The sequence below is a fragment of the Euprymna scolopes genome, chromosome 41, assembly GCF_053919585.1.
Source record: "Euprymna scolopes isolate OS-2025 chromosome 41, ASM5391958v1, whole genome shotgun sequence".
In the NCBI taxonomy this organism is placed as follows: domain Eukaryota; kingdom Metazoa; phylum Mollusca; class Cephalopoda; order Sepiida; family Sepiolidae; genus Euprymna; species Euprymna scolopes.
The window spans coordinates 17,794,515-17,817,014 of record NC_136522.1 but is presented as its reverse complement, the minus strand read 5'-3'; the positions used below and the strand labels follow the sequence as shown (position 1 = coordinate 17,817,014).

At 34.9% G+C, this 22,500-nt stretch overlaps 1 protein-coding gene across 1 annotated transcript in view; it reads right to left on the bottom strand.

Annotated features, from left to right (window-relative positions):
• Positions 1-22,500, bottom strand: part of LOC145266366 (dynein axonemal heavy chain 2-like) — a 369,464-nt gene that overhangs the window by 127,408 nt on the left and 219,556 nt on the right. Inside the window, exons 52-58 of the mRNA XM_080121989.1 lie at positions 21,925-22,055; positions 18,808-18,957; positions 15,464-15,631; positions 10,678-10,838; positions 9,799-9,938; positions 1,479-1,611; positions 135-280 (exon numbers count right to left, since the gene is read on the bottom strand). Of these exons, the coding sequence (XP_079978115.1) occupies positions 135-280; positions 1,479-1,611; positions 9,799-9,938; positions 10,678-10,838; positions 15,464-15,631; positions 18,808-18,957; positions 21,925-22,055 (1,029 nt within the window). The remainder of the gene's footprint in view (positions 1-134; positions 281-1,478; positions 1,612-9,798; positions 9,939-10,677; positions 10,839-15,463; positions 15,632-18,807; positions 18,958-21,924; positions 22,056-22,500) is intronic.

The following is a 22,500-nucleotide window of genomic DNA, read 5'->3' as shown; positions in this document are numbered from 1 at the left end:
TTTAGATTTAACCTACAAATCGAATGGTAGCTAGATTTATCACAAGCACAAATTGAAGGGAGATAATTCATAAAATGTTTACAATATAAACAGAAAAAAAAAAAAAGAAAAAAAAAGAAAATGAAAAGATATACTTTTTATATCCGGAAACAAGTTCGAGATAATTTATAGGTGTCACATAATTATGCCGCTTCATCTCGGTCAGCATCCGTGTTGAATACATCCCCACGGATTTATGCATAATGGAAAAGATCTTTGCAATGTTAGGCTTCAATTTATCCTGAAAAGGAAGAAGACAATGAATGATAAAAGTAAACGTACGTGTGTCCGGCTTGCCTCAATAATCACATATGTTAATTTAATTTTATGAGCAAAGAAGAAAAGGCGTAATCTTAATCCTTCCGACCATGGAATTTACTTTGGAGTGGTTGTGGAGGTGGGTGTAGGAATGAGGGAGGTGGTGAACAAAGATGGAACTTTGAGAAACAATCTCTGAACATAGTCAGCTCACAGACGAAAGAGGCAGATCTTTCTTCTTCGCCACATCTCATTTCAGACTTCCTGTTCTGCCACGTCATCTACACTTTAAACTTTTAATTTCTGAATGGAACTTTCCACTATCTGCTTGATTTAAGCATTTTCAGGCACTCGCATCTAAATAGTGCTAAAGCATTATTAAAGCATGGCAACGACGACGATGATGTTGATTATTATTTTGCTATTTTTTTACCGTATATCAAGGCATAAAGGTTACTCGAGGATAAAGGTTAATGAGTGTCAGGTGGCCGGTGAGACAACACCATGATGATCGGTAATGGTGGAACTTGGGTAGTGTTTGATTATTGAACAGGACGACTCGACAGAAACTTGTTTACATTAGACTTGAAAATAGTCACGTTATCGTCAACTGGGATACAGCCCTGCAGCATTGCATTGCACAGACAGGTAGTTCTAGTAAAGAAATTTTGTTCAGGGAATTTTCGTTTAGTTTTAGACACAAAGAGAGAGAGAGAGAGAGAGAGAGAGAGAGAGAGAGAGAGAGAAAGGGGAAATGTTGACAATTGTTTTAACTAGACAAGTGTTTGCTGCAGAGTGGGCCATATATAGATAGATAGATAGATAGATAGATAGATAGATAGATGATGATGATGATGATGATGATACCAACTGACTTAAAAAAAAAAGGAAGCAGATTAAAAAAAGACAGATGAGAAAATACGATGCTGTTGGAAATGCGTCAGTGTTATTACGGTGTTGTTTGAAGAAGAGTTCCTTATGAAATTTGGACCGTCATCGTAAATCTCATTACGGCTGCAGGAGACTTACATACATCTTTCTTTTTTCTTTTTTTCGCACAATGTTAAAATGGAAACAATGGATGAGGGGAAGAGCATGTTACGTTTGTTTCGAAATGAATGTTTGCTGTTTGAGTTTTCTTTTAAAGCAGCATGATTAACAACCCTAACCCTAATACTGACCTCTTCCTCAGTGCCTATATTGATCTCACTCAGGTATTTGTCGGCCACTTCCAGGAGAGCGTCCAGTGGCCATTCACAGAACCAGTCAATCGTTGTACAATTCACAAATGCTGGGTACATACGGATACGATTCCTGCAAAGAAAGAAAGAAAGAAAGATTAATTCTCGAATTCAAAAGATGGTGAACGGATTCTATGAACTAAACCGCGATAAAAATTTGGCCTGTTTGGCACAATGGTTAGAATATCACAAAAGGCGTGATGAAAAATTGTACTTAATAAGCCTTTGTTAAACGCTCAGAGTTATAAGGGGAAGTTTTTTTTGTGTTTTTTTTTATTACATTTTCACCCCAAACAAGGCACATTGCCACTTTGTTGTAGGGGGCTGCTATCAGGAACATAGGCATCAGGAGTACTGTGTAGGGAGTTGGGCAGCAAGATGTCGGTTCACGTTGCACTGGAACTTCTGCATGTCAGTACAGTTGGGGAAGCAGGGACCCGGAAGGGAATTCCAAAGTCTAGCTGTCCTGGGGAAGAAACTACTGGAATAGAAGGCTCTCTTACATCTAGGGATCTCTACTGTGAAGGGGTGGGATTTAGCTGCTTGTCAGATTTGTCGGAGGTATTTACGTCGAGGGGGCACAAGTGCTTGTAGTTCTTCAGAGCATTCACCATTAAAGTACTTGTAGAACAGGCAGAGGGATGCTACATTTCGTCGATGGGACAGAGGCTGAAGTTTAGATGACAGTTCAGGACCTATCAGATTGGCGACTCTCTTTTGAACCTTGTCTAGGAGTGAGAGACTAGTGGCAGATGCACCAGCCCAAATATGACAACAATACTCCATACATGGGCGAATGGTGGCCTTATAGAGATATAGGATATTTTCGGGTGTTAGCATCTTTCTAGCACGGTAGAGAGAACCTACCTTCTTCGCAGTGGTCCTGGCGATACTCTCAATGTAATTGTTCCAACTCATGTTTCCTGTGTGCGTTAGGCCGAGAAGTTTAAAAGAGGTACTTTCAGATAAAGAGTCATTGGCCATTGCTATTGGTGGTAGAGAAGGTTTCTTGTAATTATTGAAGGAAACCAGTTTAGTCTTGGCAGCATTGAATGTGACCATCCATTTATGTCCCCATTCCACTACAGATCGGAGGTCATCCTCTAGTGTTTCTGCCATTTCTTTAGATATGTGTTCATTTGTTTTCCTGTCGTGTCTGTTATAGAGCGTAGGAAGTGAAGTAATCCTGAGAAAAGACCAGTACCCTCCCCTAAATCTCGGTGTAATCTTCTATAATATAAATATCACCTGTCTGTTTAAATGTATGTATGTATGTATGTTTGTATGTCTCGCAAAATCTTTCGACAGAGGCAACGGATTTTTACGAGATCGGTATCCATTTGAAGCTTGACCCTTTGGAAGACAAATATCGAAAAATTGGCCCAAAACATTAATTCCTTCACTCTCAACTGGGCGCGTTTCTACAGAGAAGGGTCGCTTCTTTCGTCGATATCTGCAAAAGTCATCGCCTCTTTTCGATTGTCTAGCCTTAATTTAAACCTACGTCACTTCCACTTTGGCGATGGGTGCAACAGCTAACACGTCACTTTTTTTTCACTTTTTTCCTCCTTCACGGTATGGGTTCGAGCCTGGCTGCCTACTACTACTTTTTTTTTTTTTGCTCAACACACACCTTCAAACACCCGGGCAACGCCGGGCACCAGGCTAGTCTATAATATAAATCTCACCTGTCTGTTTAAATGTATGTATGTATGTATGGTCGCAAAAACTTTTGACAGAGGCGACAGATTTTTACGAGAATGGTATTATTTTGAAGCCGACCCTTCGGATGACAAATATCGAAAAAATGGCCAAAAACATTAATTCTTTCACCCTCAGCTGAGCACTTTTCTACAGGGAGTGGTCGCTTTTTTGCTGATATTTTTGAAAGTCATCACCTCTTTTCAATTGTCTAGCCTTAATTTAAACCTACGTCACTTCCGGTTTGATGATGGGCGTAACAGCAAAGACATCACTTTTTTTTCACATTCTTTTCCTGGTACAGGTTCGAGTCTGCATTTTTTTTTTTGCGCCTGCAATTTTGCTTTTTTTTGCTAGTAATTAATAAAGAGGGAGTCTTTGGGTTACCTTCGACTATGATCGACCATTTTACTTTTTGTTGTTGTTGGACTTTCACATCTTTTCAGATATGTTAAGTTGTTAGAGAATACACTTTTAATAAAAATAAAATATGATGATATATACTAGCACGACCCATAAAAATTCCACGGAATGAGAAATATATTTAATCAACAAATAAAAAACAGCAAATGCAGACACTGTGGACAAAGAAACGAAACGATAAACCATATTGTAAGTGAATGCAGCAAACTGGCCCAAAAGGAATACAAGAACAGACACAACCAAGTGGGAAGGGCAATACACTGGAAATTGTGCAAACAACTAAATGGTACAAGCCTAAGCCAGCAACAGTAATTGAAAACGAGAATCATAAAATCCTATGGGACATGGACATAAAAATGAATAAACCCATCCAAATAAGAAGACCGGATATCGTAATAATTAACAAGAAAGAAAAATCCTGCCAAATCGTAGACTTTGCTGTTCCAGCTGACCACAGGATAAATATCAAAGAAAAAGAGAAACGGAGCAAATACACAGACCTATTGAAAGGGATATGGATGATGAAAAAACTCAAGATAGTACCTATAATAGTAGGAGCACTAGGAAAAATTCCGAAAAACTTTGAGAAGAGAATGGGAGAAACTGGAATCAGAGGAATGGCTGGAAAGATACAATGAATAAAAATAATGAAAACAGCTGAAATATTAAGGAAAACCGTGGAATGCGGAGACTAATATATGAGCCATATGCATGGACTAGATGAGCTACTACAGAGACAAAACACGAAACGTTACATGGAACCAAGAACATTGAAACTACATATCTATAAGTTTTCCATCCCCTTTCCCATTACCCAATCACCCCCAAATAATGATGCCAAATAGTCAAGAAGGTTCAAGGAGAATGGAAAGCCTGAGGAGAGAGCGCTGGACAAATGCTAAGAGAACTGGTACCTTGGAGAGGCTTATTGCCACTCAAACTCCAGAGAAGACCAATGGCCGCTGCTAGTGAGAAATCGATGGTAAGCGGCTGTTGCGATAATGCAAATTCATTTGCAAATGCTATTGAAAGAGGTGGAGAATACTGGAAATCTGGGGAGACATGTTGTCACTCAGCTTCCAGGGAACACCACAGGTTGTTTTCAAGGAAAAATCCTTTATGAGCCAATAATAAAAATATAATCCCCTCCACCACCAAATTTCAGCCTTTAACATGAATGAAACAACAAAATGTTTATTTACAGAATGTTGTTTCGCAGAAGCAACTTTTCCCTTTTGAATTAATTCTTGTTTTTTTTTTTTGTTTTGTTTATTTAAATTAATATTGCAAAAGTTCAGTTTCGGTATGAATCATATTTCTTACTTTTCTCTATTTCAATGCACGTTTTTAAGTTTTCTAATGTTTTTGTAGAAGTTCTCATTCATTATCGTCAGTTTGATTGTTTGACAGATCTTACTTGCTAGGACCTCAGAGGTGACGTCATTTTTCAGTGATTGGGCCTACTATTACGAAGGTCACGGTCTGATGATTTCATCATAATGGTTGAGGAGATATTATTATTATTATTATTAGTAGTAGTAGTAGTAGTAGTAGTTGTAGTAGTACTAGGTAGTAGTAGTAGTAGTAGTAGTAGTAGTAGTAGTAGTAGTAGTAGTAGTAGTAGTATTCGTTTTTACATCACTCAAAATCATAATGCTTCTGGGAGGTGACAGTGGTTAAGTCATTAAGGACACAAAATGATGAACTGGGTGTCCCCAGTTCAAATCCAGTTGTTTCCTCAAAAATTACTTTCACTTTGGATGTTGGTAACCTTCACGTGGTCTCTCCTGTAAGGACCTGATGTCTTTCTATAAATAATTCTGATTAGAAAAATATTAGGGAAGCCAATGCCAACAATAGAATCTTTGAATTCATACGATATGATGATCTCCTTCTAGGATTATCAACTTGTCGCGGCGAAGGAGTTAGAGCATTTCAATGATCCCTAGAGCCACCCTTGCCAGAAAGGTCGACGGATAGAAACCAGACAAAGAGTGATCCCTAGTCCTCCGGGTTGGGGATTGAGCATAGGACTAACAACTTCTTCTCATAAAACAAGTATGTTACAGAAACGGCAACAAAGAGAACCCCTACTTCAGCCGAATGAGGGAGAGGAAAGCTATGCAGCATTCTTGGGATTCACTGGCTAAGCTGGCTCAGGATAGGCGGGGGTGGAGGGGATTTGTTGCTGCCCAACACACCACTGGGTGTAATGGTTGATGATGAATGATAATGCTCCTATTGTATAATTCTTCATCCCAGATCTAAAACGGAAGATTATATCAAATCTATAAATCTTTGTCCCCTACTTACTTCCGAGTTAAACATTACTATACTTCATGTATATTTTTAACAGTGGGGTGGGGGATATGAAGCCAGTATCGAAAATGGCTGCAACATTTTACGTTTTAGACATTACTTTATTTAATGTATATTTTTAACAGTGGAGTGGGGGATAAGAAGTCAGTTCTGGAAATGGTTGAAACAGTTTACGATTTAAACATTTGACGCAATATAAATAAATGAGTAGAAATAAAATAATGTGTTAGATCGACGCAGCATCGACTCAAGAATGGATACATTTGGTATCTTTAACCATGCGGGTTGAGTTTCTAGTGTTTCCATGAAACCGTAGATATTAATGGATGATAAAATTAATGTATCGTTTTTTTTTTAAAGTATATATAAATGTGCAATCATACAAGTAACAGAAACTTTGCTTAGATTAGACGGCTTATATCATTTCTCTTAAAAGTGCCCATCTGAAAGGGAGCTATAAATAATAATTTAATAATAGTTTTAAAAAATTATAATCCACATACGTATACATTGTTGGAATTATGTGAAATCATGTTTTAATACTGTGAAAATTGCAAGAGTTGTCTCTCTTTGACGGCGTCAGATTTATACTTATTTTTCAGTGACATAAGGATTTTAAGTAACTTGGAGTTACTTCCCTTTGTTTTTCTTGTTACTATATAAAGTTGTGATTATGTGTATTTCTCTTTCTTCGTCTCAGAATGTAAATAAAAGCAGACGTGTCTCTGTGTCTGTGTGTTGAACGAAAACATGCTTGCGTGTTAATTTTCTTTTTGTTGACGTTGATTGCCTTCTACAGTCTGAGTCCTATTCAAAACAAGGTATGTTTCATTTGATTCTTAACTTTACAAATCAACCATCATACATTTCATTTTAATGGGATTATCAGATTTCAGTCGGTTGCACAAATCGAATGTTTGATAATCCACGGTAGGTGCACCTCAGGCGACAAGCAATAAACTGACTCCTTTGAAACAGTAAAGTCTTCAGTTGTTACACGAAAATCAAATGTTTGATGAATTATAACGTAAAAAAAAAAGAACATTTAGTCCAATTTTTGTGACTGACTAAGGACAAGTTTTCAAAAACACAAATCACATAAATGACAACCGTAACTATATTTATTTCCCTACCATGGCGGGTGGAAGATGTGACACAAGGGTTGAAAATTGGGATTGAAGAGCCAGCGCCTTAGAAGGAAGCGCACTGTGACCTGAAAAAAAAATGTCTGGGCAGTCTCATTGACAGTCTCCGGTATGGATGCTTCAGATGACAAGCAATATACCAACTTCTTCAAAAGGGAGAAGGTAAAACCTGGAAGGGTAGACCTCTGTACATTAACAACAACATAGCACAGTCAACAGGAGGAAAAAACATTTCAAAAAAATGTTCGAGACTCTGTTGGCTTTAGGGCTGACGGAAAAGAAAAAAGAAAAAACAAAAAAAAAGCATACAATTTCCTTAAATTTTCACTCTCTTTTTTCTTCTATCCATTTAATGTCACTTTTCCCTTGCCCTAGGGGTCAGACGTTTTCTCATATCTCATAAGCTCACTCTCTACTACTCAACGTTTCAGCCGACATAACATCTCACAGCGGGCTGAGACGGACGAAATTTTCTTTCTTTTTTTTTTTATATAGGCATCACCACTTATCAAGGCCAAGAGGCCACCACTCGAGGATAAGGGTTAAAGAGCATACAGTAGAAATTGGACAATATAGTAATCGTTAATAATGGAATTTCGGTAAATTTGTTAACTTATATGGAACGGCTCATCAAAAACTTGTTTACGTTAGACTTGAAGATAACCATATTGTAGTCAGTTGGAAAGCAGGAAAAAACGGAAGTCAATGGGGAAGCAACATGCAATTTACGTGTATTTACCTTTATCAATGGCCACCATTCAGTTTACAGTAAAAACATTTTTTTTTCTCTGAAAAATATATTTAAGATGATATGTATTGACAAAAATCAGTTGATAATGCCAATAAAATGTAATCAATTTTGTCACAAGATTTGATTTTTTTTCAAATCAACTTACACAAAGTAGGACTAACATTATGGAGAGAAACATATGGCATTTCCAAAAAATACTCTAAATCAGTTGTAAAAATCTAAACATTCAAAAAGCAAAAAATTATTAGGGATATAACCTGAGTTCTACTCAATATATGAGGCTCAGTGAAGGCTCGTTGGAAAGCTAGATGTGTAAGGATTTTAATGGCACATAAATAAAAAAAAAAAAAAAATTTGTCTAGCCTTGAGCAACCTATGACAATAAAACCGTATTCTGACCTGTCAACCGGAATGACTAAATTTCGGGAAAATTAGTAAAAGATGATCCTTTGTCGAATGATAATTATGAACCTCTTGTGAAGAATGGTTTTTAAAAGATCAATTCATTAAAGACGTAAAGCCTCAAACAAGGCATCATAGAGGACCATTTAACGTCACTTTTCCCTTGTCCAGAGGTTAGACGTTTTCCGATATCTCATAAGGTGCACCTCAGGCGATTAGCAATAAACTGAGTCCTTTGAAAGGGAAAAATGTTCAGTCGTTGCATGAAAATCAAATGATTGATGAATAATAACTAGAGCTAGGACAACAGCATATTCTTTTCATTGTTTTTACTCTCGAGTGTGCATCCGTTGATATTTTATATGCTTTTATAAAAAGTGATGTGGTTCTCAATTGATTAACTGTGTCTAACTGTGTCGGATATATACTAGAGAGTCAAAACAATGAAAAGAATATGCTGTTGTCATAGCCCTAATAATAACGTCAAAAAAAAAAAAAAAAAGAACGCTTAGTTCAATTTTTGTGACTGACTAAGAACAAGTCTTTTAAAAATACAAATCACATGAATGACAACCGTAACCGCAACTGCATTATAGAAATGGTTATTTATTTCCTTCCCATGGCGGGAAGATGTGACACAAGGGTTGAAAATTGGGATTGAAGAGTCAGCGCCTTAGAAAGAAGCGCACTGTGACCTGAAAAAACATATCTGTGCAGTCTCATCCTTACTCACTTTTCCCTGGTCCAGAGGTCAGACGTTTTCTGATATCTCATAAGGTTCACCTCTGGCGATTTGCAATAAACTGACCCCTTTGAAAGAGAGAAATGTTCAGTCGTCACACGAATCAAATATTCAATTACTTCTCACAGTTAAGCAAATCAACTGTCCCCAAACTCCACTCTGCGTGGTCTTGTCCAATCACTTACTTCCTTGGTCGGCCAAGCTTCCTGCAATTTAAGACATCCATACTTCTGCAATAGTTTATCCAATAGGATGAATGCTCTACATAACCACACTTTCATAACCAATTCTTTCTTTGGATACACTGCGCAAATTTAATTTTGGATCAAAATATTTAAGAGTTATCTTCAGCTAACAGTATTCAAGTTATCTCCCCTGAATCATACTAGCTGTTCTTTTTTATTTGTTTGGATCAAATTATTTTAATGGTGAATTCTTTGACGAACTACAAGCAGTTGTATCCCCTCGATAAAAATACCCCCCCCGACAAACCCGACCAGCAGCTAAATCCCACCCCAATGTAGAGTAGAGATCCCTAGATGTAAGAAAGCCTTCTAATCCAATAGTTTCTTCCCCAGAACTGCTAGACTTTGGAACTCTCTTCCGGGATTCTGCTTTCTCAACTGTACTGACATGCAGAAGTTTAAGTGTAATGTGAACAGACATCTTGCTGCTCATCTCCCTTCATAATACCCCTTGTGTCTTGTTTGGGTGAAAATTAAATTTTAAAAAAAAAAACATTTGCAGGTGAAAAAAGAATTAATTGTGCCAACTGACCTGAAGGGTTCTCCGACTGGACTCATACACAACACAACATGAAGGTTTGTTCTGACACGGTCAATTAAATAACTGAATACGTTTTGGGGCGTGTCATCGATTCCATCTTTTTTCACCAACTCTGAGAGAGCATTCCTCACCTGATTGATGGCAATAATAATAATAATAATAATAATAATAATAATAATAATAATAATAATAATTAGGACAAAAAAAGTAGGACAAAATATATGTCAGGTTAGTGCAAAAGACTTTGCTGATTTAAAATTTCATCCTGAAAATGAAAAACTGTTTTTCAAAATCTTTATTCATAACAATAACGACCTGTGCTCTTTATATAACTTTATTCCAACTAGCAACGAGCATATAAATGCCCTGCTTTTAAATGTAAAAATAAAACTCAAAAATAGAAAGTAGTCTGAACAATTCAAATAATACGAATAATCAACCCTAAAAATTTCAGAAACATTAAAAAAATGTTTATATTAAGATTTTCAACAGCATTTTGTTATTTTCTAGGATAAATGAACGTTTTTTTTTTGTGTTCCAAATCAATGGTATTACCATTATTAATTTATTACTTAAATATCACAGAATAGCTAGTAAAAAAATAAATAAATCAACACTGCTATTACCATGGTAACTTCTGAACAGCTTCAAATGCTTCACCATTCAAATATACATTCTCCACATCTGAGTTCTCATTCCTCTTCAATGTCTTTCACTTCTTACACATAAATTGGTTATCTTCTTCTATTGCACTTCTTGTGTACGCAATGCTTACAAGAATGAATATTGAATAAAAATAATAAGAAAGAAAGAGAGGGCACACTTGTAATCAAGTGAAAAATGTCTCTTTGCCCCGATTGCAAAACTCACTTCTTCAAATTCTTCTGGTTTGTAAAGATTCGGCACTTCTCCGCTGCTCAAGACATTGTTGATGTCTTCCAGGAAACTTTCTTCAGCCACTTGGGTGTCGTTAAAGAGGAAAACGGTCGGTTTCCCCTCCACACCAACTTTGTGATATAAACTTTTCAGATCTAAAAACAAAAAAAAAAAAAAAAAAAAAAACTTTAAAAAATCATTAATTGGATTCTTCACACTTCTATTCTAATTCTTGTGTTATTTTACGACGTTTTGGTCGATGTAACCTCCGACCTTCTTCAGGTGTATCTTGTCAAACGCATGAATCTGCACAGAATTTCCATTTTCCTTTCATATTTGGTCAGCCATATCCGACTACATATGAAGGAAAAAAGGAAAGTACCAATCTTTGTTGATGGTCATAGAGTCGATCCATTGCTCTTTCTGCTTCTTGCAATTGCTTCTCTCTATCGCTCTAAACACTTTCTCACGTCTGAAGCAATTCTCAAAGAAGCAGCACATATGCTGGATGACTATCGACTACTAAGCAGACCTAACATAAGATTTAATACAATGTTGAAACCATTAATAATACAGGGTGTCCAAAATGTTACTGTAGGGCATTGAACTTAAATAGATTCCTTATTTTTGATGATATCTTTCTGTAATTATAACACAATCTGACGAAGAAATTGGGAAATTTCTTTTAAAAAATTCAAAATTCAAGCAATCTTTATTTATGAAAAATAATGTTTTTTAAATGTTGCGCATTTTCAGCTTCGCATATTTGTGCTCTTTCCAAAAGATAATTCATGACAAATTGCAGAATCTCTGGATTAGGATTTAACTCCCTTATGTCGTTCCTGATGTTTTCCTTCAATTCTCGCAGTGTTTGGCGTTTGGGGTTTTGTTAACATAAACTCTTCCTTTAAGATATCCCCACAAGAAAAAATCAGGGGCTAGTCAAGTCTGGGTAACATGAAAATGCCTTTGAGCCAAAACAATTGACCCCTGATTTTGGTAAGACAATTCCACAACTTGCGTACATTGTTCAATGCTATATTTATCCATAAATGATTTCAAAAATATTATCTGTAAAATATCTGAAATGAAAAAAGTAATCATTAATGTAAAAATGACAAAGATTTCAACCCTTCAGTGACTTTTGGACACGCTGTTGTCGTCGACGCCCATTCGTGTTCGAGTATTGGGTCCATCATCTGTCCCCATCTTTTAAGATACCTATATTTTACATTGCTTGCAAAACCCAACCGGTGGTAGAAGAGTCGTAGGCAGTATTTGTAAGGAAGTATAGGGGGGGATTGTTCTCGCTCTCCCCTTTTTCTTTTCTTGGCCTGTTCATACTCTCTTCTTTTCTCCTCAAAGTCCATGACACCTTTGCATGCCAGGGTCCTCCATTTTGTCCGTTTTTGTTTTTAGAGAGATAAAATCACAATTCAAACAAGAGTAATTCAAGTAATATGAATAATCTCAAAAAACTCAGTCACATCAAACGTTGTGCTCCTTAACTTTTTTCTATGCACTCAAAATTATTCAATCTGTTTTTCTCAGTCCTTTTTCCTTTCTTAGTAGAAGGAGCCCTATTTTGATGTGGAGACTCATTCATGCACACGAGATTTATTTATTTATTCATTTTCTTTTTACATATGCATCACCACTTATCAAGGCCGAGAGACCACTCGAGGGTAAGTAGTCAATTGGATAATATAATAATCGTTAGTAATGGAAATTCGGTAAATTTGTTAACTTAAGTGGAACAGCTCATCAAGAACTTGTTTACACTGGACTTGAAGACAACCATATTATAGTCAGCTGGAAAGCAGGAAAACGGAAAACAGTTATAAGAAAGAAACTTTGATCATGGAATCTATGTTTAGGTTTAGGCACAGATAAAGAGTGGTGGAGATTGTTGATAGTGTTTTCAGCTAGACGAGTGTTTCTTGCAAAAGTTTGGTAAGAGGGGACCATAGATTGGAGCTCAGACGAGCACTTGCCATGAAAATAATGATAAAGCAGAGACAGACTCGCAACATCTCTTTTGTGAGAAAGAGGTTGCAGGGAAGAGAAAAGGGCATCCTCTACTAGGCTACGAAGTCTATTTTGATATGGACTTTTCTGAACTGTATAAACAGACTGAGAGGGGCGACTCTCAAGATGGTCTATGTACGTTGTAGTACGCCATCTTGTTGTTACATGCTACGACTGTTGCTCTCTGTTTATTCTGTTTTACTTCAATACAAATTACCTTTTCCTAACCCTTATCCGTGTCCGTGTTTATTCTTAGTGACCCTTCTGGGCCACAACACTTATTAGCAAAATTTTTGAAAGGTTGATAAACTATAAATGTTGGGTCAATCAAATTACAGATACCGTGTCAGATCGTATGGATCTATCCTCTCTGGTTTTGATACGTCATTGTAATACATTCTAATAACTTCTTTCTCAGAACTGAAGGCTTGTGGAATTCCCTTCCTGCTGACTGGTTTCCTCCAACCTATAGTTTTGGTCTTTTTCAAGATGAAAGACCAATAGGCAACTCCTGCCTTTGCAATAATCATCTTTTGTTCTGGTTAACTCCTTACGTCAATTAGCTTCATGCCTTGTCTGGAGTGATTTCCATTAAAATAAAACCAATGAAACAAACAATCAAAAATGAAAACAAAATGTCTTTAGAGATACTAGACTATCTATCCAAAAGATTGTGTCCGTCTGTAAGTCTATCATGCTTAGGTATTGAAGTACTTAGGTGTGAGGTAGTATTTTCTTCGGTCTATCAGGCTTAAGTTTGAAAAAGCATTTTGGATGCCATACATATCTATAAAAGGTTTTGTCCATCAGTCTCTCTATCATGCTTAAGTTTGAATCATCATCATCATCGTCATCATCATCATTATCATCATCAGCTTAATGTTTTACATGCTGGCATGTGCTGGACGGCTTTTAGAAATCGACTTTCAAATTAACCTATCTCTGACCAGGTCTTTATTTATCCCTCTTTCTCTCAAAGGCATCCTTATCATTTCCTCCTATCATTTACTTAACCTTCCTCCACCAACTGGCCATGCTGTTTCAACTGTCCTACATCTATGTGATCAATTATGACTTTGCAAGCGTTTTATTTTAATGTTCTTTACTTTTTTCTTCCTTTATAAAGTACTAGCGAGGGTACCAGGCGTTGCCTGAGTGTGGAGAGGTTTTATTGTAAGGGTATTGAGCAACCAAGCCATAAAAAAATATGTTTCAATCGAGCGAGTATGCAAAGAAACAAAAAAATTAACCAACCCCCTAAAAATAAAAAATGAAAATAGCAACGAGTACCTGTGCGAAAAAAAAAAATTAGCCGCAGTAGCAAGGCTCGAACCTGTAACGCTAAGAGGAAAAAAGTGGAAAAAAGCCAGTTGTTTAGCTGCCATGCCCACCACAACTTACGACGTCACAGGCGTTCAAAATAAGCTTGTGAGACGTTTGATGACTTTGCAAAAACGTCGACGCAAAAAGTGACCCCCTCCTTGTAAAAAACGGCCCATTGACGGTCAAAGAATTAATGTTTTCGGCCTATTTTTGGATATTTGTCGGCCGAGAGACCGATCTTTTTAACAATATCAATTTTTTCAGTGTTTGTCGCGTGTGTGGAAAGTTTTATTAATACATGCATACATACATACATACATGATGATTGCAACGTCTTGCCAGACGAGTACCACTCTCTCGGACACTATAAGTCCATGAGCCTAAATGCCTGGAGAGTATCTATACAAAGATGATGTTACAGAGTCTTAGCTTTGTACGACAGCTAAGTCTCTCTCTCGGTTCAAAATGTTGAGATCCAGCAACAAGCTAAAGCAAGATATCCAGCAATAAGTTAAACTGCAGACCAGTTTAATGCGGGTACTGGTCTCCCGCTTTATGGTTTTTTAAATCAGAGATTTGCTTCTCCTAGAAAGGTTGCCTTCACCGCGGCTTACGGGAGCCCTCTCCACCCCAACACATATATACATACACACAAATATACATGGTGCTAGTTGGCCGTTGACCTTGAAAAAGGGTTCATCCGCCCTTTGAAATGTCTTGTTTTTAATCCTTCAGGGAGACTAGCCGCTCTCCGTACCAAACAAGTCTGGTGGGGGAACCAGTTTAGTCGCCGGTGACCCGACCATGAGGCAGGTAGTATTGGGTTACATGGTACCAGTAGCATATAACATGACCTGACACATACATACATACATACATACATACATATATAAATCGACGATTGAGATTTATATTATAGATGGGAAATCAACTGAATGCTGTGTCTTTTGTCAATTGTAAATAGGGGGAAATAAGCCGCAGTAGCAAGGCTCGAACCTGTAACGCTAAAAGGAAAAAAGGGGGAAAAAGCCCGTGATTTGGCTGCCACGCCCACCACAACTTACGACGTCACGGGCGTTCAAAATAAGTTTGTGAGACGTATGATGACTTTGCAAAAATGTCGACGCAAAAAGGTACCCCCCTCCTTGTAAAAAACGGCCCATTGACGGTCAAAGAATTAATGTTTTCGGCCTATTTTTGGATATTTGTCAGCCGAGAGACCGATCTTTTTAACGATACCAATTTTGCCAGTGTTTGTCGCGTGTGTGGAAAGTTTTAGTAATACATACATACATACATACATACATACATACATACATACATACATACATACATACATAAATCGACGATTGGGATTTATATTATAGGTGTGAAATCGCTTGAATGCTGTGGGGGAGTAGAAAGAGACATTGTCAACATTTTTTCTTACCGTCTCTGAATTCTGGTTTGCGGTAAAACTTGCTGACTTCAATGGAGAAAGTCTCATATTCACAGATGCTTGCAGCCAATCGCGTGAGACTTTGCCGTCCGCTTCCTCCAATGCCTACCAGCAACATGTTCCCGCGGGCCTGACGAATGACACGGACAATTTTTGACACTGCAAAAAAAAAAATATATATATATATATATATATATATATATATATATATATATATATATATATATATATATATACACACACACACACACACACAACAGATACACAGAAATCAGAATCGAAAATTGGAATTGCAAGAATCGAGTATTGGAATTGCAAGAATCGAGTATTGGAATTGCAAGAATCGAGTATTGGAATAAAAGAATCGAGTATTGGAATAAAAGAATCGAGTATCCACATAAAATGTTATGTATCTATTTCCAGTATTTACTTCGGCAGTGCTCTATACACGAGGAGAACTAGGTAATTTTGAAAAAATATATGGCAATTAAGCTACACGGAATTTTTCGTGTTTCATCCTCGTGAGGATTTGTCAGACTGTTGCATGGAGTCGATTTTGCTTTGTGTTTGTATATGTTTAATCTAAATGTTTTTAAGCCAGTTTTTATCTATATATTTTAGATTCTGTATAATTCAGCCACTTCTCCTCTTATGATGAGAAGCATTTAGCTTCGAAATGCCATGGCCTAACGAGGTTTTTATTTCTTATCCTTTCCTTATTGATCTGATGATGTAATAAAGTAATATATAACTTTTATTCCTTATGTTTTATTTAATATATTTTAATTGCTCTTCTTAACAGTGTTGAGCTTTCTCTATCTTGGTAAGTTTTCTTTGTTAAAGACATATTCTTTGCTAGCTTCATTATACATATATATTTACATATATATAGATACGTAATTATATATATATATATATATATATATATATATATATATATATATATATATATATATATAAAATCTTCCAATTAGGCGATTTCCTTGGATTTTACTTGTGCGAATGGAAATTTAACTAACTTTCTTTGATTTACATTTTTGGATTTTACCGCCGTGGATTGAGGACTATCCACTTATTAAGTGTTCCCTTTTCAGACTAAATATGTTTTTTTACTCTTTTTCAAAGTGTTTTTTTAACATGTTTTATTAACTATTTGCTCTTTATATATATATATATATATATATATATATATATATATATATATATATATATATATATATATATATATGCAGCATATATATATATATATATATATATATATATATATATATATATATATGCAGCATTATACTGTGATGCATTTTTCTGTCTAAGCAAAGAATTTCTAATTTTTCTGAAGAGTATATGCACGGAAAGAGACGGTATTGAAATAATAATAACCATTTGTTTCAACGGATCTGTAAAAAATGTACCGAAATCATCACAGAGCAAAACAGTTTTGCACCACTTTTATATCTCCTTATAAAATTTAAGTTAAGACATAATGATACTAAACCTTATGTCTATAATTCATAATCTAACTTTGATCAAAACCCACTACATAATTTAGTTACTAGAAAATCTCTACAATCTAAGGCTTAAGGGGTCTTAAGAAGAAACTGAAATTCAGGAAATCTTGATTAATTAGTGTTCAATGACCGTGGATAAAATTTAATGCAAATCTGAAATATCTTAAATTTCCAAATGAGAGGTTCTCCCTTTATAATGTGTTATATTATGGAGAGGTTCATATATATGGCGTGTGATTGTGTGTAACGTGTTACTAATGTCTATAGTGGGCTTCTTCACTATCTGAATCAGATATTGTTATCTCTCTCTCCCTCTCTCTCTCTCTCTCTCTCTCTCTCTCTCTCTCTCTCTCTATATATATATATATATATATATATATATATATATATATATATATATATATACAACTGTTAATTTCACGGTGATAATTTTCTCTAAGCGTTGATATGTGTGCGTACGTGTTGAACATAAATACATAAGCACGTACATTGACGACGTACCTGTTTTTCTGCTGTCGTTTCTCTGGAAGATATTCAGACAAATCTTGGAGAGAAGGACTCTGTGTAAACATAGACGTTTCAAAGCGAGACCAAGTCGTTGTATGTATATATATATATATATATATATATATTCTTTTATTTCTCCCAGGTAGTCGACATTTGCAGGGGAGTGTTCAACGATCTTTGCTTGGGCGCTTAGTTCTTACACGTCCCACGTATGAGACTCTTCCCCTTCCTCGGGGAGTAGATATCTTTCAGACCATCTTCTTCTGTTGATGTCCTCAATCCAAATCAACTATTTTCCCAGCTAACCAGAACACGTGACAGACAGACACGTACTTCCGATGCTGGTCACATATCTTCCGGTGCAACTTGTCCAGTTTACACCTCAACGTTTTGACAATTTTATCAAAACATGGTTTACATTTTCTAATTTACTTTACCAGTTAGATAGAAAGCTAGATGGATAGTTAGATAGATCGATAGATAGATAGATCGATAAATAGATACCAAGATAGATAGATATATTGATAAACGGATACAAAGATAGATATCTAGATCGATAGATATATAAATAAGAGCTGCTTTCTTTTCTGTTTCTCAACTGTATAACATATGCACCCCCTTCAAAGCATCTTTGAAATGCCCCAAAGAACTAAAATTTAGTGAATAGTTGCTAAAGATGCAGCTTTTGCTTTGAGTAAGTATGTGTGTGGGAGACAGTGGTAGAGGGTGGGAGCAAAAGAGAAAAGGTGAAAAGAAGAAGGAAATTAGAGAAATAGAGAAATAGAGATAGATAGATAGATAGATAGATAGATAGATAGATAGATGGATGGATGGATGGATGGATGGATGGATAAATGGAGAGATAGACAGGGATAGGAGAAAACAGAAAAGTGAAAGCGAAAAGAGAACAAAAGGAGAGGCATAGATTGATTGATAGATAGATAGATAGATAGATAGATAGATGGATGGATGGATGGATGGATGGATGGATGGATAAATGGATAGATAGACAGGGATAGGAGAAAACAGAAAAGTGAAAGCGAAAAGAGAACAGAAGGAGAGGCATAGATTGATATATATATATATATATATATATATATATATATATAGATAGATAGATAGATAGATAGATAGATAGAGGGGTAGATAGAGGGGTAGATAGATAGATAGATAGATAGATAGGGAGAAAATAGAAAAATTAAAAGAGAAGGAAAATTAGAGACAGATATAGATAGATAGATAAATGGAGAGAGAGGGAGGAGTGAGAGAGAGAGAGAGAGAGAGAGAGAGAGAGAGAGAGATCAAGTTAGTTGTACTGACCATGTTCAATCGCATCTCTGAAGAGTACGAGATCCATCGGCACAATTCCTGGGCTGCTGTTGTATTCCGACAACATCTCCAGGATTTGTTTCTTCAAAAAAGCAATGTCTTGAATATCTTCATAGATAAGATCAGCGTTGAGATAGTCTCCTAAAAAAAAAAAAAAAAAAATCAGGTCAGTGTTAGGTTAAATCTGTTGCTTTCAATTTCCCACAATATACACAGGAATATACACAGGTTGTCTAGAATAAATTTGATACTTTTGGAAAGGAAAGAGAACGTCTGCTACAAAACTTGATAAATAGAAATAAAATTGTTATCCAGATCAAGTCACTTCGACAATACGTGTTTCATGTTTCGTCAGCAACAGAGAAGTTTTATATATATATATATATATATATATATATATATATATATATATATATATATATATATATATATATATATATATATATATACGATGAAAATAATGGAAATAGTATTCCGACAAAATAGAGAAAATAAAAAGGAACAAACCGTATTATGTGTTCATCAACGTTTCGTCTTTATTTCGAGACTTCCTCTGAATGAATGAGATTAAGAAAAAAAAATACCAGTACAAAATATTTGAAAATGTTTCACGTGCATGTTTCTCTGAAATAGAACTGCGTCACACTGTGCACGTGAAACATTTTCAAATATTTTGTACTGGTATATATATATATATATATATATATATATATATATATATATATATATATATATATATATATATATATATATATATATATATATTGTTTCTTAATCTCATTCATCCAGAGGAAGTCTCGAAATAAAGACGAAACGTTGATGAACACATAATACGGGTTGTTCCTTTTTATTTTCTCTCTCTCTCTCTCTCTCTCTCTCTCTCTCTCTCTCTATATATATATATATATATATATATATATATACTAGACTACCTATGACCCGTTGAGTCAGTATGTTATATTAGCAATGGAATTAATGTATGAGCGTGACACTTGTGACGTAAAGAAAATAGTGTTTTTTGACATAACAGAAACATTTCTATGAAAGTATATTAAAATGAAAAAAGAATATAGATAGATTTCTATGAGTCGTTCTGTTTATAATTGTTTATTTTTGTAAAAAAAAACTTACAGCCATTGAATTATAAGTGGTTTGCCATACTTATAGGTAAATGCGCACTGAACAGATACCATAATACTTAAAGTTAAATTCAAATTTTGATATATCTTTTAATTTAAACGCGAAAAAAAGAAAAACAATTGGGACGCTGAAAACGTACACAGTAAAACAATGCGTTTTATTGTCGCGTTGATTATTTATTTGTAACGCAAATTAAAAAATATATATTTTCGGGGTTATTTATTCATGTTGGTAGTGTAGAAGAAAATGTATAAATGTTTTTTAAGAAAGGTGTATTAAATAGTGGAGACTAAATTTTAACAAAAATGAAGGTGGTGGGTAAATCGCTGTTGTAAAATGCTCTTATGGTTGTCAACGGGTTAAAGTAGATTTATTTGTAAGAAAATTGCGTTAAAATAACTTAAGCGTGATGCGGAAATGAACGATGTAAAAAAAAAATGCACAAAGTATAAACAATTGTTTATTTAGATAATTTAAGCGCGAAAAAAAAACAATTGGGACGCTGAAAACGTACACAGTAAAACAATACATTTTATTATCGCGTTGATTATTTGTTCATGCGCAACCGGAAGTCGTAAACCGGATGTTGGGTTACAACACCTATTATAAGGTCTTATAGGAAGAAAAGCTTTGAGGGGAAACTTACTCATCATCAAGGAAAAAGCAAATTCCAAAATAAAATATAAATATTTATATCCTAATCCTAACCAAATGAAAAAGCTCAATACGTTCACTGACGATAGTAGAGCTAATAATAATAATAATAATAATAATAATAATAATAATAATAATAATAATAATAATAATAATAATAATAACAACAGAGATGTAAAGTAAAAATTTACAAAAAGTTTTTATTATTCGGCAGAATACTCCAAAACTGGTAGCTAGGTGCTCCTTAATCCGCGGAGTTATATATATATATATATATATATATATATATATATATATATATATATATATATATATATATATATATATATATATATATATATAATGGGTGTATAGATTAGTTTCTAGATGTAAATCCGATGAAACTCATGTGATTATTAAAGAGTGCTCAATGCAGAACAGAGCTGGTATATCGTCTGTTTATTATACAAACATTGGTTACATATGTGCATACATATATATACATAAATATATATATATACATATATATGTACATATATATACATATATATATACATATATATGTATATATACATATATATACATATATATACATATATATATATACATATATATATATATATACATATATATACATATATATATATATATATATATATATATATATATATATATATATATATATATATATATATATAGCTATGTTTCTTTGGAAAATTTTTGGAGAAAAAATGGTTTTAATGATTTTTAAACTGATAAAGAGCGACTATAAAAGGAGGTAATTTGTTTCTCGTTAATTAATATCTGCGATGATGGTTGTTTTTTTTTTTTTGTGACACTGGACGTATGGACAAGTAAATTAATATATAGATAAAAATAAAAACCTAAACTCAGAAATATCGTAAAAAATAAAAGCTATTTTGTTTTAATAAATTTTTATTTTATTAAAAAAAATTTTATTTAAAATTTTTTATTTCATCCAAACAAAACATGCTGCCACTGAGATATAAGCGGTTTACCGTAATTAGGGGTCAGATTTATAGGGGTGGGGTGGGGGGTTGGGAACACATAAGTGAAGCGTTGTGCATGTGCAGCAAGATGTTTGTTAACATTACATTAAATTTTCTGCCTGTTGACGCAGTCGGAGAAATGGGAAGCAATCTGAGGAAAGGAGCTATTTGAAGAGAAAGTTTTTCAGCATCTTGGAGACCTCTGCAGAGGGAAGAGGAATGTTGCCGGAGAGTGGGCTTGCAATAATATCAGAAAAACGTCTGACCCCCATCCCCGTGAATAAGGTAAAAGTTATGTTGAATGGATATAAGGTGGAAAACGTACCGAAAATTGGCGGTTGTTTGTTGGGACACACAAAGTGAAAAGTCCGATCGAAAAGGGCACCCAGCTTTTCACTAATGATTGCGATGAACGCTGCATGATCCTTGGCATCTATCAGTCTGTCTGAGAAAACCCTGAAAGAAATGCGAAAGAAAAATGGATGACTTCTGAAAGGAAAAAGACGACCAACAAAAGTTTGCTTGTTTGTTAATGTTTAACGACCTTTTAGCCATTATAAGGTCATCCAAGGTCAATCATTTTTTTTTCAAATCAGACAGTTTTTCTTTTTTTTAAAATTAAAAAAAAAATTGTTTTTAAAGTTTGGGATTTGACTACGACTTTCTTTCATTTTGTCTCTTTGATTGCTTTTCCCTTTTTGTTTGTTTTTCATGGAAAATGCCTCAGACAAGGCGTGGAGCCACTTGATGTAAGGAGCTAAGAAGAACGGAAGATAGTTATCACAAAGACAAGAGGATGTCTATTGGCTTTAATCTTTAAAAGACCATGGCTATGGGTAGGAGGAACACAAGCTTGCAGTTCTTGGGAAGAAGCTAATTGAATACGAAACTGTATTACAAA